Source organism: Myxocyprinus asiaticus, chromosome 19 (assembly GCF_019703515.2).
Source record: "Myxocyprinus asiaticus isolate MX2 ecotype Aquarium Trade chromosome 19, UBuf_Myxa_2, whole genome shotgun sequence".
NCBI classification, from domain to species: Eukaryota; Metazoa; Chordata; class Actinopteri; order Cypriniformes; family Catostomidae; genus Myxocyprinus; species Myxocyprinus asiaticus.
In genome coordinates this window covers 46,807,981-46,822,048 of record NC_059362.1, presented here as the reverse complement: position 1 = coordinate 46,822,048, position 14,068 = coordinate 46,807,981, and the positions used below count along the sequence as shown (strand labels likewise).

At 38.7% G+C, this 14,068-nt stretch overlaps 1 protein-coding gene across 6 annotated transcripts in view; it reads right to left on the bottom strand.

Moving 5' to 3' along the window:
* Positions 1–3,991: 3,991 nt before the first annotated feature.
* LOC127409649 (serine/threonine-protein phosphatase 2A 56 kDa regulatory subunit gamma isoform) overlaps positions 3,992–14,068 on the bottom strand; it is a 49,334-nt gene continuing 39,257 nt past the window's right edge. For all 6 annotated transcript variants that reach the window (XM_051644354.1, XM_051644353.1, XM_051644352.1 and 3 more), the window contains 7 exons: positions 13,705–13,758; positions 12,263–12,433; positions 11,771–11,898; positions 8,317–8,418; positions 8,153–8,225; positions 7,696–7,812; positions 3,992–6,048 (listed from right to left, as the gene is read on the bottom strand). In XM_051644354.1, coding sequence (XP_051500314.1) covers positions 5,914–6,048; positions 7,696–7,812; positions 8,153–8,225; positions 8,317–8,418; positions 11,771–11,898; positions 12,263–12,433; positions 13,705–13,758 — 780 coding nt within the window. In that variant the 3' untranslated portion in view covers positions 3,992–5,913. The remainder of the gene's footprint in view (positions 6,049–7,695; positions 7,813–8,152; positions 8,226–8,316; positions 8,419–11,770; positions 11,899–12,262; positions 12,434–13,704; positions 13,759–14,068) is intronic.

Below are 14,068 nucleotides of genomic sequence, written 5' to 3'. Positions count from 1 at the left end.
ATCTTTGTTTTCCACTCTGAGAGTACATTTTCCTTTCATTTAGCCTGATACGTAATTTCAGTTGATTGATTGTATGACTTGAAAATGTGGTTTGATTAATTCGCTGTTGTCTGAACAGTCACGGTAGATGTACGTTTGATCTCTGAACTGTAATAATCAGTTATCTTTGCTAAGACGGTGAATGTATTCTTGAGGGAAATCAATACAATAAGCTACACTGAATCTGGATCAGTAAAGTGGATTGTGGAGATGCATTACTTGTTTCTTTGAAGATGGATGTCTAAGTCTTGGACTCGTGTTCTTCCTCTGGGGTTCGGCTTCCTTGAAGATGGATCTTGAAGTCAAAGACTTTTGTCCTTGTTCTGTGGTTCTTCCAGGTGTCTTGAGGTTGTGTGCTCCATCTGTGGGAGAGTTGCTTTGGCAGAGCATCCTTTTTACCCTTTCAGTCTGATCTTGTGCATTTGTTATGAGTAGACTTCTCTTGTTTTTCTTTTTGTTAGTTTTGCTAAAACCTCTTTCAGAACAAAATCAAATTAGAAAATGGATACTGTCCATTGTGTTTTTGTTCCCTCCTCGTTATTATAAGCAGTTATGTTTTGTATTACAAACACTTGTAGAAAGTCAGGGACAAAGAGGGCACTAAAGAAACAACATTTTTTATTTTATCCCCTTTTCTCCCCATTTTGGAATGCCCAACTCCCACTACTTAGTAGGTCCTCATGGTGGCGCTGTTACTCACCTCAATCCGGGTGGTGGAGGGCAAGTCTCAGTTGCCTTCGCTTCTGAGACCATCAATCTGTGCATCTTATCACGTGACTCGTTGTGCATGACACCGCGGAGACTCACAGCATGTGGAGGCTCATGCTACTCTCCACGATCCACGCACAACTTACCACACGCCCCATTGAGAGCGAGAACCACTAATCATGACCACGAGGAGGTTACCCCATGTGACTCCACCCTCCCTAGCAACCGGGCCAAATTGGTTGCTTAGGAGACCTGGCTTGAGTCACTCAGCACGCCCTGGATTCGAACTCGCAACTCCAGGTGTGATAGTCAGCGTCAATACTCGCTGAGCTACCCAGACCCCCACCACCCCCCTTTTTTTTCTTAAATTATTAACTATTTATGTAAAAATATATGCTAAATAGATAGGATATCTCCACTGACAAAGTACCTTCAAGTAGCTAATATGTATGAATATTCAGTACGTACATACAATCACTGTGTTACGGTACTGACAAAAGTCTCCGATTTTGACACTTATTAACAATGAAGGTGATTTGTGGAAGAAAAAAAACAACCTATTGAATTCAGTATTGTATTGGGGAAAAACATGACTTAATGTCTTACACTTTCAAACCTCCTGCTTTTCAGATGAAGATCAATTCATCTCATTGGAACAGTTCTTTGAAGATGAAAGACCTGACAGTTTCGCTAATCAAAAATCGATGCAAGCGTTTGAAAATCACTCTCTTTCTCCTAATAATTTAATATCTATTCACATTCAAAAGTCGACATATTTGATCTTGAGATAAAAGTGTCTTACCTCAGTATTCGCGCCATTTCTGTCAAAGTCGCTGTGCGCACGTTCTGCTGGAGTTAAGCGTAACTGGTCCTGCTCGACCCTCTCCGAGCGGGATTCGAACCGGGGTCTCCGGCATGGGAGGCAGGCGTGCTAACGAGGAGGCTAAAGGTAGCGTCAGTTGCAAGTGTGCCTCTTGAGGCCAGGTAAGTGAGGTTTACACACTGCACTGCTACCTACCAGCTGGCTCCCGTTACACTCACCCCCCTAAACCTCACTCCCATCCGGGTCACGGCACCACTGTAACCAGTCCTGCTCGACCTGCTCCGAGCGGGATATGAAGCGTCATCTCCGGCACTGGAGGCGGACGCGCTAACGAGGAGGATAAAGGTAGCATCAGTTGCAAGTGTGCCTCTTGAGGCCAGGTAAGTGAGGTTTACACACTGCACAACTACCTACCAGCTGGCTCCCGTTACAAAAGCACACAAAGTCACGTTTTCAGGTGGGGGGGGAGGTTTGACATTTACGTGGAATCATTTTATATAACACCAAGATTCTGTCATTTAAGGATATAATCAATCAATACAAATTGCATTGCCTTGCAAATTGGAAAAATAAATGAATAGCCTAAATCTCTCCTGCATACACACACACACCGCGTGGGCTTGTTTGGACTAAACGTAAATTTACATAAATTATTTTTAGTTATTGAATCATTGTTTAATAATTTGTTTTAATTACAGATCTGCTTCTCGTTCAAAATCCAGCACCATCAATTTTGTTTTAATGCATCATATCTAACAATAATTCAGTGAAGACTTGGAAACTGAGGAATGTACATTTACCTCAATATTTTTTCTTGCATTTGAATGAATCGTGAATGTAGTAATTATATATAGTTGCGAAAAGGTCTTCAGCATGTCAGAAATGTGTGATGCAGCGGTTTCCTTCAGGATCAAAGCACGTTTATCGTGTTCAACTAAAAATAATGAAGATCCATTTTTTTGGGCAACAAGAAGTGGCGTAATTCCGAAAATGTACTGTGATAAGCCCTTTGGTCATTGGTTTCATGAAAAAAAATTATCGGAACAAAAAAGCATTTAAAAATAAAGTTTTCACTCTGGAACATTTGAAAGGGACTTTGTTCCCATTTTCGATTACGTTCTGCCAAAAATTTCGTTTGTTTTCGGTTTTCGTTCATTGAACGATTTTTAGTGCCTGAAAGGAACTACAAATATTGGTATAAAAACTTGCTAAAAGGGTGAATCTCACGAAACCTGTCAAGAACATGTCCACATCATATTTCATTCAAAATAAATTTTTCCTTTTGATTTGGGGGTGAAATTAACTTTTTTGTTTTTAAGATTCACCTAAAATGTCAAAATCAGGCGAATACAAAAAAAAGCGACATAAAATATTCTCCACATACTTTTATTTTCATTCTTTCCAATTATAAGGGAATATTTCCTCTATAAAAATAATTATATTAATTTTTTTTAATTATTTTTAGATTAAATTAACCCTTTAAGCTCTGAAGGTGTTTTTAAAGATTTCCTGTTTCAGTGGCAAATTTTTGTGTTGATACGACAAAGCAATAAAAGTTATAACATTACAAAAATAATTTATCATAGTGTCTAAAAACATCTCCAAACAAATAAAACATAATAATTGTACATAAGAACTAATTACTCAAGCAAACACAACAATGATTAAAGGTTTGCATAGCATGCAGACATGATATTAGTAATGAGATTTCACAGAATGAGTTTCATTCTGTGTCATTTGAGTCATCATTGAGTCTGTGTCATGTATTTGGCGCCATCTCCTGGTGGTCATATGTAACATTGTGCTTCATGTGGATTATCTAATGATCTATGCATCTGATTACCTTGTGTGTGGACTCGTTTGAAAGATAATCACCTCCTCTAAATAATGTTATGTGATTATTTATGTTCCGTTTATTTTTCATTAAGTTATAAGCGAAAACGCGGCATATAAGCAACAAACATAATTGTCAAATACATATATTTAGATATTACTCGCTATATTTTGGTTTGTGAGTAAAACAAAGAGGCTGGTTGTATTCATCTAGCACAGTTTTGGTCATAATGTCTACATGCATTGGAAAGTAGAGCTTCAAAGCTTTCAAACGATACCTATTTTGTGTTATTCAAGACTGTAGTTATTAATATTTTGACGATTATTTTTGTTTTCCTCATGGGCCCATCCGAGCTTAAAAGGGTTAAACTCTAGGTACTTTACCAATAATTCTGAAATTGCATGACAAGCATTCATTTCAAACAATACATTAATACTTCAAGCTTTTTGTGTCTAAATACTTTGCTATTTTGTACTGCACACAACGTACGGCAAATGAAGCTTTCATAAAGATCGGCAGTACTATACATACTATAAAAAACACACAAATGCAAACACAATACAAAATGCAATTAACTCGTTCTAAGATGAAAATATAAAACACGTTTTCTTTATTTCCTGTATATAGACATATACCACTTGAGAATTGGAGAAAAGTACATATGAAGGCTATTTTATGATGGATTTCATCAGACAGCTGAATGCAGAGACAGAATTGTTCTGAATTACAGATTAAAAAAAACAAAAACAAAAAACATTAGAAATTAAATTCTAAACGTTTCTAACGCAGTTACAGAAGTCTGTCAAATACCAACGGTCTGCAAGTGGCTAATAACTGTTTTCATCTGTACACAAGAAATATTTATACAAAATAAGAGATCTACCATTCAATAATAGATGGACCATAACAGTACATAATATGTACAATATCAGATGAAGCCATTTAGTATGGGTATGCGTACTAAAGGACACTTTGCCGTTTTATTTTTCACTCATGAACTGAAAACAGAAACGGTGAGTGAACCACAATAGAAGCTTCTAGCTGGAAAACAAACGAGTTTTAAAGTTATTCTATTGACACTGGCAAGAAAAAATCATTTTAAGAATATATTTTTAGATTTTATCACTACATTCAAAATATAAGAGGGAGAAACTTAAATTAATAACAGAAAACAAGTTAGAGAGGCTGGAATAGAGAAAAATAATGTGTTATCTATATCTATTTAAATGTGCACATTCAAATCGAACATCAATACGTTTATCTGGGCAGAGAATAAAAAAATAATAAAAAAAAGATTAGGGTTAGGGTTAATCTTTAAATCACGTCACAGACATACGCAGAAAGAGAACTGCATGTAGTTCCAACCAGGCGAAACATAATGGATGTTCAAACAATGGTTTATAGGAAATAATTATAAAACAAACGTAATGAAAGCAGACACTGAAAGTTGTTCAAGTTTATCAGGAAATGTTTCTTTCTGTCCTTTGTTGGGCTTGTCCAGGTCCCAAAAAAATCCACCACGAAAAATCGCTCATTCTTACGTCATTCTCATGTGTACAGAAAGACGGATGCGAGTAAATGTACAAACAGCAAGTAACGGATTTTCCAACGGAAAATGTAATATAGGTAACACTGCTAAGCATGACAGCACGTTGTTTAGGTTTTCCTAAAAAGGCACTCTATGCAAATGAAGGCTTAGTCGAAAAATGCACACGTAACTGGGTAAAGAAAACGTTTACGTTAAATATTGCCCATTCGAAAGCTTAAACTATACTGTATTTCTATCTGCGATTATGGAAAAACAAAGTGGATCGACAATAAAACCATTATAAGGCCATTCACCATTGTTTGAACAACCAATATCTACTTGGACAAACTTATTGCCAACTGTAAAAATATTAACATTTTAAAATTATTCCGAAAAATGGAAGGGTATTTGCACTGGTTAATAATTCGAAAGACAGACCAGCACGTTTTGAATGCAAAATACACATACACGTAGTCGGTTTTCGTTAAGACTAAAATGACAGTTCCCACAGCGGAAGTGAACATGAAACGTCACACATAAAAAGACACGGACCACCGAAGACCGAGGCCGAAAGCTAAGACCGGCTGTCATGGCGTCTGGGCTTTGACATTGGCCCAAAAACGCTGTTCTCTCGGCCTCCGAACAACCTGAGAATCGCTCGATCACTCTGGACACAGTCGACAGCTACACTTCAAGTGCTCTTTGTCAAAAATGACCTGTCCCAGTGCCTGAATCGAGTCGGTACAGGCACGTAACATCTTAAAAGAGAGAAACAAACAAAACAGAAAAGAGTCGAGAATGGAGAGATGACTAGACTAGCAGGGGATTTTGGACGGGCACTGGTGCAGTTCTGGACGGCAGAACTGGGCGTGTTTGTGTGTCACACCAGGGCTTGTCCAGTGCCACTGGCATCAGTGCTGTATGGGGCCGGCTCTTGCGCGGCAGAGTGAGACTGGGCTGGTTTTGGGCATTTGTGGTCCTCTAGTGGCCGTCCTGGGCAATGATCATCTCTTCAGCGCGCCGGTGCGTCTCCAGAGCTTTCACTGTGGAGATATCCTGAGGCAGCTCAGACTTGCGTCGCATCAGGGGGCGTTCCTTACGCTGTTCTCTGTGCAGCTAGAAACAGTTTAAATACAACTTAGTCAACATTATAGAGCATTTTCAATGCATTGAACTTTAATGAAGTGGCCTTGGTTACATCAGCAGAAAAGACTTTCTTGGAATTTGTTTCAAAGGTTAACTTATTAAATGTTGGAGAATAGGAAAAAAAAAAGTGAATCATGCAAACTAAGACCCGAGATAAAGTTAAAAGTAAATTTTATAATTACTGTTTCATGTCTTTAAATTAGAATATTAAATAATTATGTTCTGTAAAGTGGCTGAATCTCAAGAAAACATGGTCACCTTTCAAAATCGAATTTCACGTAAAACTATTCAAAATAGTAAAAATCATTTTGATAAAAAGCCAATTTGCTAATTAATAATTTAGACAAATTAATTTATTGAAACCGCTCACAAATTGGAGGGGGGAAAACGGCTTTTCCAGGACTTTAAACCACCTGCCTAATATTGTGTAGGTCCCCTAGAATAGCATTCAGAGATGATATTCTTCTCAGCACAATTGTACAGAGTGGTTATCTGAGTTACCGTAGACTTTGTCAGCTCAAACCAGTCTGACCATTCTCTGTTGACCTCTCTCATCAACAATGCGTTTCCATATAATATACAATATAACATAATAGGGTAGCTCAGCGAGTAAAGACGCTGACTATCACCCCTGGAGTCGCGAGTTTGAATCCAGGGCGTGCTGAGTGACTCCAGCCAGGTCTCCTAAGCAACCAAATTGGCCCGGTTGCTAGGGAGGGTAGAGTGACATGGGGTAACCTCCTTGTGGTCACTATAATGTGGTTCTCGCTCTCGGTGGGGCGTGTGGTGAGTTGTGCGTGAATGTCGCGGAGAACAGCGTGAAGCCTCCACACGCACTACGTCTCCGCGGTAACGCGCTCAACAAGCCACGTGATAAGAAGCGCGGATTGACGGTCTCAGACGCGGAAGCAACTGAGATTCATCCTCCGCCACCCGGATTGAGGCGAATCACTACACCACCACGAGGACTTAGAGCACATTGGGAATTGGGCATTCCAAATTGGGGAGAAAAGGGGAGAAAAAAAAACAAAAAAAACAAAAACAAAAAACAGTATAATATAAATAAATATTTGTTAATTTTCATAAACCCTCAACTGCAATAATATATAAATATTTATTAGATATTTAGATATATATAATAAATATTATAATTATTAATATTAATATTATTATTATTATAATAATATGAAAATGAAAGGAATATATTTACTATATATATTAATTATGGGAATTACATTTTTTGGTAAAACTTTACAGTACGGTTCCTTTTGTTAACATGAACTAACAATGAAAAATACTTTAACCAAGATTAATAAATGCTGTAAAATGTTAATTTCAACATATACTAACATTTTTAAAATCAAAGTTGTAAATGTTAACATTAGTTAATGCATTAGGTTATAAACTACCAATGAACAATTATTTTTTTACTAACATTAACAAAGACTAATAAATAAAGATCCAAATAACTTTGTTTCTTTTGATTTTGCCATGAAATAATGCTTTCTTTACTGTTTTCCTTAGTAAGATGTTTGTTTGGTAAAAGGCCTGTAAACCTAAACGGATTTAAACGCAGTGATTTTAATCCTTTATAACAGGTGAGGATATCGTGTTTACCTGAGTGGCTTCTTCTACTACGGTCTTTTTTAGCATCATGACATCATCGATCATCGGTCCATCTGTCTCCATATCCATTGGACTGCCGAGGCTGCCGGAGTCAATGTACATCATGAACTAAAACATAAAAGTGATTTTAGGGTCATTTAAAGGGATAAAAATTGTGTATAAAAATGCACTTGCATTGGAAGTCTATGGTACAACTGCTGTACACTTACCCCACAGACGTCCATTGAAAGTGCATAACTGTCCATGCATCTTTAATTTTTACATCATTTTAATGTCCATATAGCTGAACTCGGAACATTCCTTTAATATTTATAATATAAATCGCATTCAAACGGGAATGCTGATGACGCAAGTAATTGAGATGGAGAATGTTTCTGTTCTAGAGTGTTGATTGACATATGTTTTGCATGTCTACATGAGTAATACTGCACAGTATCAGAGCCGTTACCTGCGGGTTTGATTTGGCGAGACTCTCGATCTTTATCCACGCCTCCTCGCGCTCTTTCCACTTCGCTTTCTCTCTAACGTTGACAGAGATAGAAACTATTTAGTAACACAATGGAGAAAACAACGATCAACATATGAAAGGAAGTCTGTGAAAAAGTTTTGTACTTGTTCTTCTCGGCTCTGAACTGCTGTGTGCAGTCATCAAACAACTTCTGATTCATCTCCATAAACAGCTTCAGTGCGTTATAGATAAGACCATGAATCGTCCTGACGACCAGAAGAGAGATTCATTATTGATCACAACATCAGACTGACACGCTACACACTCGACTGCACATACTAGCACAGAAACTGACTGCATGGAGCAGTGCATGCTTATTACACACGACACATTTTAACGTGTACATATTTAAATCATTACAATACACTGATGAGCCAAAACATTATGACCACCTGCCTAATCTGCTGTTGGTTCTCCATGTGCCACCAAAACAGCGCCAACCCGCCGAGACATGGACTCTACAAGACCCCTGAAGGTGTCCTGTGGTATCTGGCACCAAGACATTAGCAGCAGATCCTTCAAGTCCTGTAAGTTGCGATGTGGAGCCGTCGTGGATCGGACTTGATGGTCCAGCACATTCCATAGATGCTCAATCGGATTGAGATCTGGGGAATCTGGAGGTCTTAAACTCTTCATCATGTTACTCAAACCATTCCCGAACAATGTGTGCAGTATGGCAGGGCGCATTATCCTGCTGAAAGAGGCCACTGCCATCAGGGAATACCATTGCCATGAAGGGGTGTACCTGGTCTGCAACGATGTTTAGGTAGGTGGCACGTGTCACTGACGTCCACGTGAATTTCCAGACCCAGGGTTTCCCAACAGAACATTGCTCAGAGCATCACAACATCTCTGCACAGTGCTTCCTGGTGCCATCACTTCCCCAGGTAAACAGTGCACACATACAAGGCCGTCCATGTGATGTAAAAGAAAACAGGACTCATTGGACCAGGCGACCTTCTTCCACTGCTCCAAAATCCAGTTCCGATGCTCACGTGCCAATTGTAGGCACTACCGGCGGTAGACAGGGGTCATCATGAGCACTCTGACCGGTCTGCGGCTACGCAGCAGGGTACGATGCACTGTGCATTGTGACGCATTCATCCCGTAACCATCATTAAAATTTTCGGTGACTTGTGCCACAGCAGACTTTCTGTCGGTTCAGACCAGACGGGATAGTCTTTGTTGCCCTCACACATCGATGAGCCTTGGGCACCCAACACTCTGTCACCGGTTTGTCCCACTTCAGACCACTGTCGGAAGGTACTCACCACTGGTGTCCTGGAGCACCCCACAAGCCTTGCCATTTCAGAGATGCTCTGACCCAGTCGTATGGCCATAACAATTTGGCCCTTGTCAAAGTCACTCAGGTCTTTACTCCTGCCCATTTCTCCTGCATTCAACACATTGACTACGAGAACTGATTGTTCGCTTTCCATCTAATCTACCCAGACCTTGACGTGTGGCCTTGATAGGAGATGATCAATGTTATTCGCTTCACCTGTGAGTGATCATAATGTTTTGGCTCATCAGTGTAAATGATGTCTATGATGATGCATTTAATCAATGTATTAATACAAATTCTCGAGATTGAGAATATATTGACTAATACCCTTAAAATGAAATTAGCATCAAGTGATAATATGTATAACAAGGACTACAATAGAATATATTAAAATTAAAAAGAGAAGAATTTCACTTTTGGATTATGGGGGCATGTGTCACTTTTTGTAACATTTTTGCCCCAAGCACCCCTTAATTTCAGACCCAGATAATTTATGTATATATATATATATATATATATATATATATTTTTAGGGATGCAATAATATATTATTGGTCGACAACCGTGAAAATTATAATGGAATTACCACCAATATTTTTGCCGATCATTTGTTACTGATTATTAGCTTGCGGCTGAGAATCTGATTGCCTACGGCTTCTTTCCTTCAGGCAGAGACTCGGGCAGCCTCAAGCAGAAGTGTGCCAACTAGAGCCAGACTGGTGTTGCAAACCAACCTTGCGTCTCTCTGTGAGGATTCTTTCATCCTCGTTACGTTATTTTCAAACTGCTTTTAATCGAGATCATCTGCTATAAGTAATGACATGCCATTTCCCATATTCTGTTTGAGTTTCATGAAGAAAACGTGACAAAAACAATGCATGTTATTGGGGGCAATCATTATCGCATTAAGAAACATCAACAGAATATTAAAAACAGCATATTCGGGGCCTGGGTAGCTCAGTGGTAAAATACGCTGGCTACCACCCCTGGAGTTCGCTAGTTCGCTAGTTCGAATCCCAGGGCGTGCTGAGTGACTCCAGCCAGGTCTCCTAAGCAACCAAATTGGCCCGGTTGCTAGGGAGGGTAGAGTCACATGGGGTAACCTCCTCGTGGTCACTATAATGTGGTTTGTTCTCGGTGGGGCGCGTGGTGAATTGAGCGTGGTTGCTGCGGTGGATGGCGTGAAGCCTCCACACGTGCTATGTCTCCGTGGCAACGCGCTCAACAAGCCACGTGATAAGATGCGTGGGTTGACGGTCTCAGACGTGGAGGCAACTGAGATTCGTCCTCCGCCACCCGGACTGAGGCGAATCACTATGCGACCACGAGGACTTAGAGCGCATCGGGAATTGGGCATTCCAAATTGGGAGAAAAAGGGGAAAAATCCCCCCAAAACAAAATGGCATATTCTTTCTTACAGCAAAGGATCACAGTTAAAACAAGCCCAAACACAAAGTAACATGGTGCATAAAACTTGAAGTAATCCTCACAGAGTGACTTGATGGCTAAAAATGCTAGTTTGTGCTAAACATAACTCAATCGACATTTGATGTGTATGATGGTTTTACCAGTTTACATTTACACTGAAGTTCTACATTGAAACTGCCACAGATAAGCGTCTTTGAATTAGACATGCGTGTCCATATTGCGCACATACATAACACACACACAAACCAGCGCTAGCATAAATATTACACCACGTATACAGAGACCAGAGGCTTGTATTGTGCGTTTTGTTGTTGCATTTTCATTACATGCTGTTGATTGCCTCATTTTGGTTTAATGGATTACTACATCTCTTAGAAGTTCATTATTTGGTCTCTAAGTGATTCATCAGGATCACTGTAAAGACTCATATAAATGGGCACCATAATGCAAGTGTATTGTTAATGATTTCTCATTCAAATCAGCATACATCTGCAATATAGGCACATTTCTGGTTCATAGCAAACCTTAAATAGCAGCTGTTTTTCAAATGAGTAGCTTTTAATGAATTACCTAGCAGTTCCAGGTTGAAATATTACAAATTAAAGCTTAAAATATTTTTTTTAATTATCGGTATTGGCCACAATGACCTGTAAATTATCAGTTATCGTATCAGCCCAGAAATTATTTATATTTTCATGGCCATTTTCCATCCTCTCGGAGCATTACAATTAAACGGGTTGTTTTTGCTACTGTACCTTTAAGACTTCTATATGTAAATGACCTCTGTTATGAACAGCTATCCTCTCCACGTGTGAAATTTTAGCATGTTTAACGGTGTGACTCACTTGTTCCAGTGGGTTTTGGAGTTTCGGTACAGTGATGGGAACATGATGGGCAGAATCCTGGCAGCGTTATCACTGATTAAACTCATGATGTATTCATTATTCCAGTAGTAGAGGGCACGCTCTGCAACCTGGGGACGACATCGGTACAAATCAGGACATTTGATAACAGACAATAAATAAAGACATTAAAATCTGAATACTAGTGTAGTCTTAAATGTTCACACAGATTTGTCCAAACAATTGCTCTCTAAAATCAGAATGTCTCTCCCTCTGAATTATTAATACCACCTGCCTCTAGCTATATAAATGAGCAAATCACTGTGCATGGCTGTGACGAAAACAAAAGCCTATAAACGAGAGACTCAGACTTCCTGTTTCAATAGGAAATACATCATCGAGGAAAGAAAACCCCTCATCAAGTCTTTTCATGAGGTGTTTAAACCAACTACTTTCATGGGCACTCTAGAGATATATTAGTCAGGGTGAATGAACCTGGAAGTGCGGGCTGGAGACACATTTTGCGAGCTGTCTGAAGAGCGGCTCCATCACTTTCACAAACTCTGACGGCTCAATGACGTCCAGGATCTCCTCCAGCTCATTCAGGAACATCACTTCCTTTGGACTGTGAGTCTTTGGCCAGTACTTCAGCAGAGCCATCACCACCTGAAGAACAAGCAAACATCAAAACACCTCAGAAACTTAAAAGAACATTGAAGCAATAATAGAGCACAATCAAATGGGTCAAGTGGTCCAAAAATTGTAAAGTTGGTTGATTGACCATTTTTAATTGTCCTATCTTTTTTTTAAGTGATTACCTCTATGTATTGGTATTGCAAAACCATCAGTTTATTTTACTTGGTTTAAATACGACAGCCATCTTTGTGTCATAGCACAGGACAAATTTTGATTATACAGCTGTTTACGGAAACCTCAATATCTCGGCTCAGGATGGTCCTAGCTCCTTGGAACAAAAACTGATGTCTAGAGCACATGACAAGGTACATTCTTGTTCTTAAAACTTAGAACTTAAGTCCTCATGTAATGCTCAAGATTGCTCAAAGTTCCACGTTTGGGGTTTATAATGGGAAGGGTTCGAATCTCAGTCCTAATAAATACATTTTTAGGGGGTACCTAGGTAAGTATAGTGTGCATGCAGAACATTTCAGGTTAGGCTAGATAAGGCTAGTAGAACCCATGAATAAAGTAGACTTTTCCCAAGATTTCTACTAGCCCTAGCTCTGTAACCAGTCGAATCTCAAACTCAATTTTTACAGGAGAATGCGACTATAGAGGACTTATTTCTGTGATGATTTCAGGTTGCTATCTGGTCATCCACCAGAGATAATCAACCCGAAAGTGAGGGGAGTTTAAAAAAAAAAATTGCACTTTCTCGCCACCATAAAAAAAAAAAAAATAAGACTAATAAAATAAGAAGTCTCAAACCTGAAATGTTCTGCATGCACACTATACTTACCTAGGTACCCCCTAAAAATATTTTAGGACTGAGATTTGAACCCTTCCCATTATAAATTGACCCTAAAAGTGGAACTTTGAGCAATCTTGAGCATTACATGAGGACTTAAGTTCTAAGTCTAAGGAACAAGAATGTTTATGTATATGTACCTTGTCATGTGCTCTAGAGATCAGTTGTCTTTCCAAGCTGTATAACATACATTTGTTGTGTGCCAGGACACAAAGACGTCCGTCGTGGTTAAACCAAGTAAAATAAAAATAAACTGGTGGTTTTGCAATTCCAATACATAGAGGTAATCACTAAAAAAACAAAATTGGAAAATTAAAAATGATCAAGCAACCTATATTGGAGACACTTGAGATGGACTGACCCAAATGTAAAAAAACAACAACAAAACAAAAACACTGACATGCAGCTTTAAAAGAGGTATAAATGAACACATGGTGGCGCTGAAACTCACCGGCTCAGTCAGTGTGCTATCCTTCTCTAAAAACTGCACCACACAGTATGCCAGCTAGAAAGACAAACATTCACAACATTAGTCACATTATCAATGTTATTATTCATATAGACATTCTGGTGATTCAATATACAAAAATTGGGTGAATAGTATTATGTATATGAATGATGTTTTAATATAATTATATTAATGGCTATTAATTATAAATAGTAAATAGTAGTATTTATGGGAATGCAACCACGTTGACATTTGTTATAGTATTATTTATATGACCAGCGTTAATATGAATACTGTTATAACTATATCAATGGCTATTAATTATTTATAAATAGAAAATAGTAGTATTTATAGGGATGCAACCATA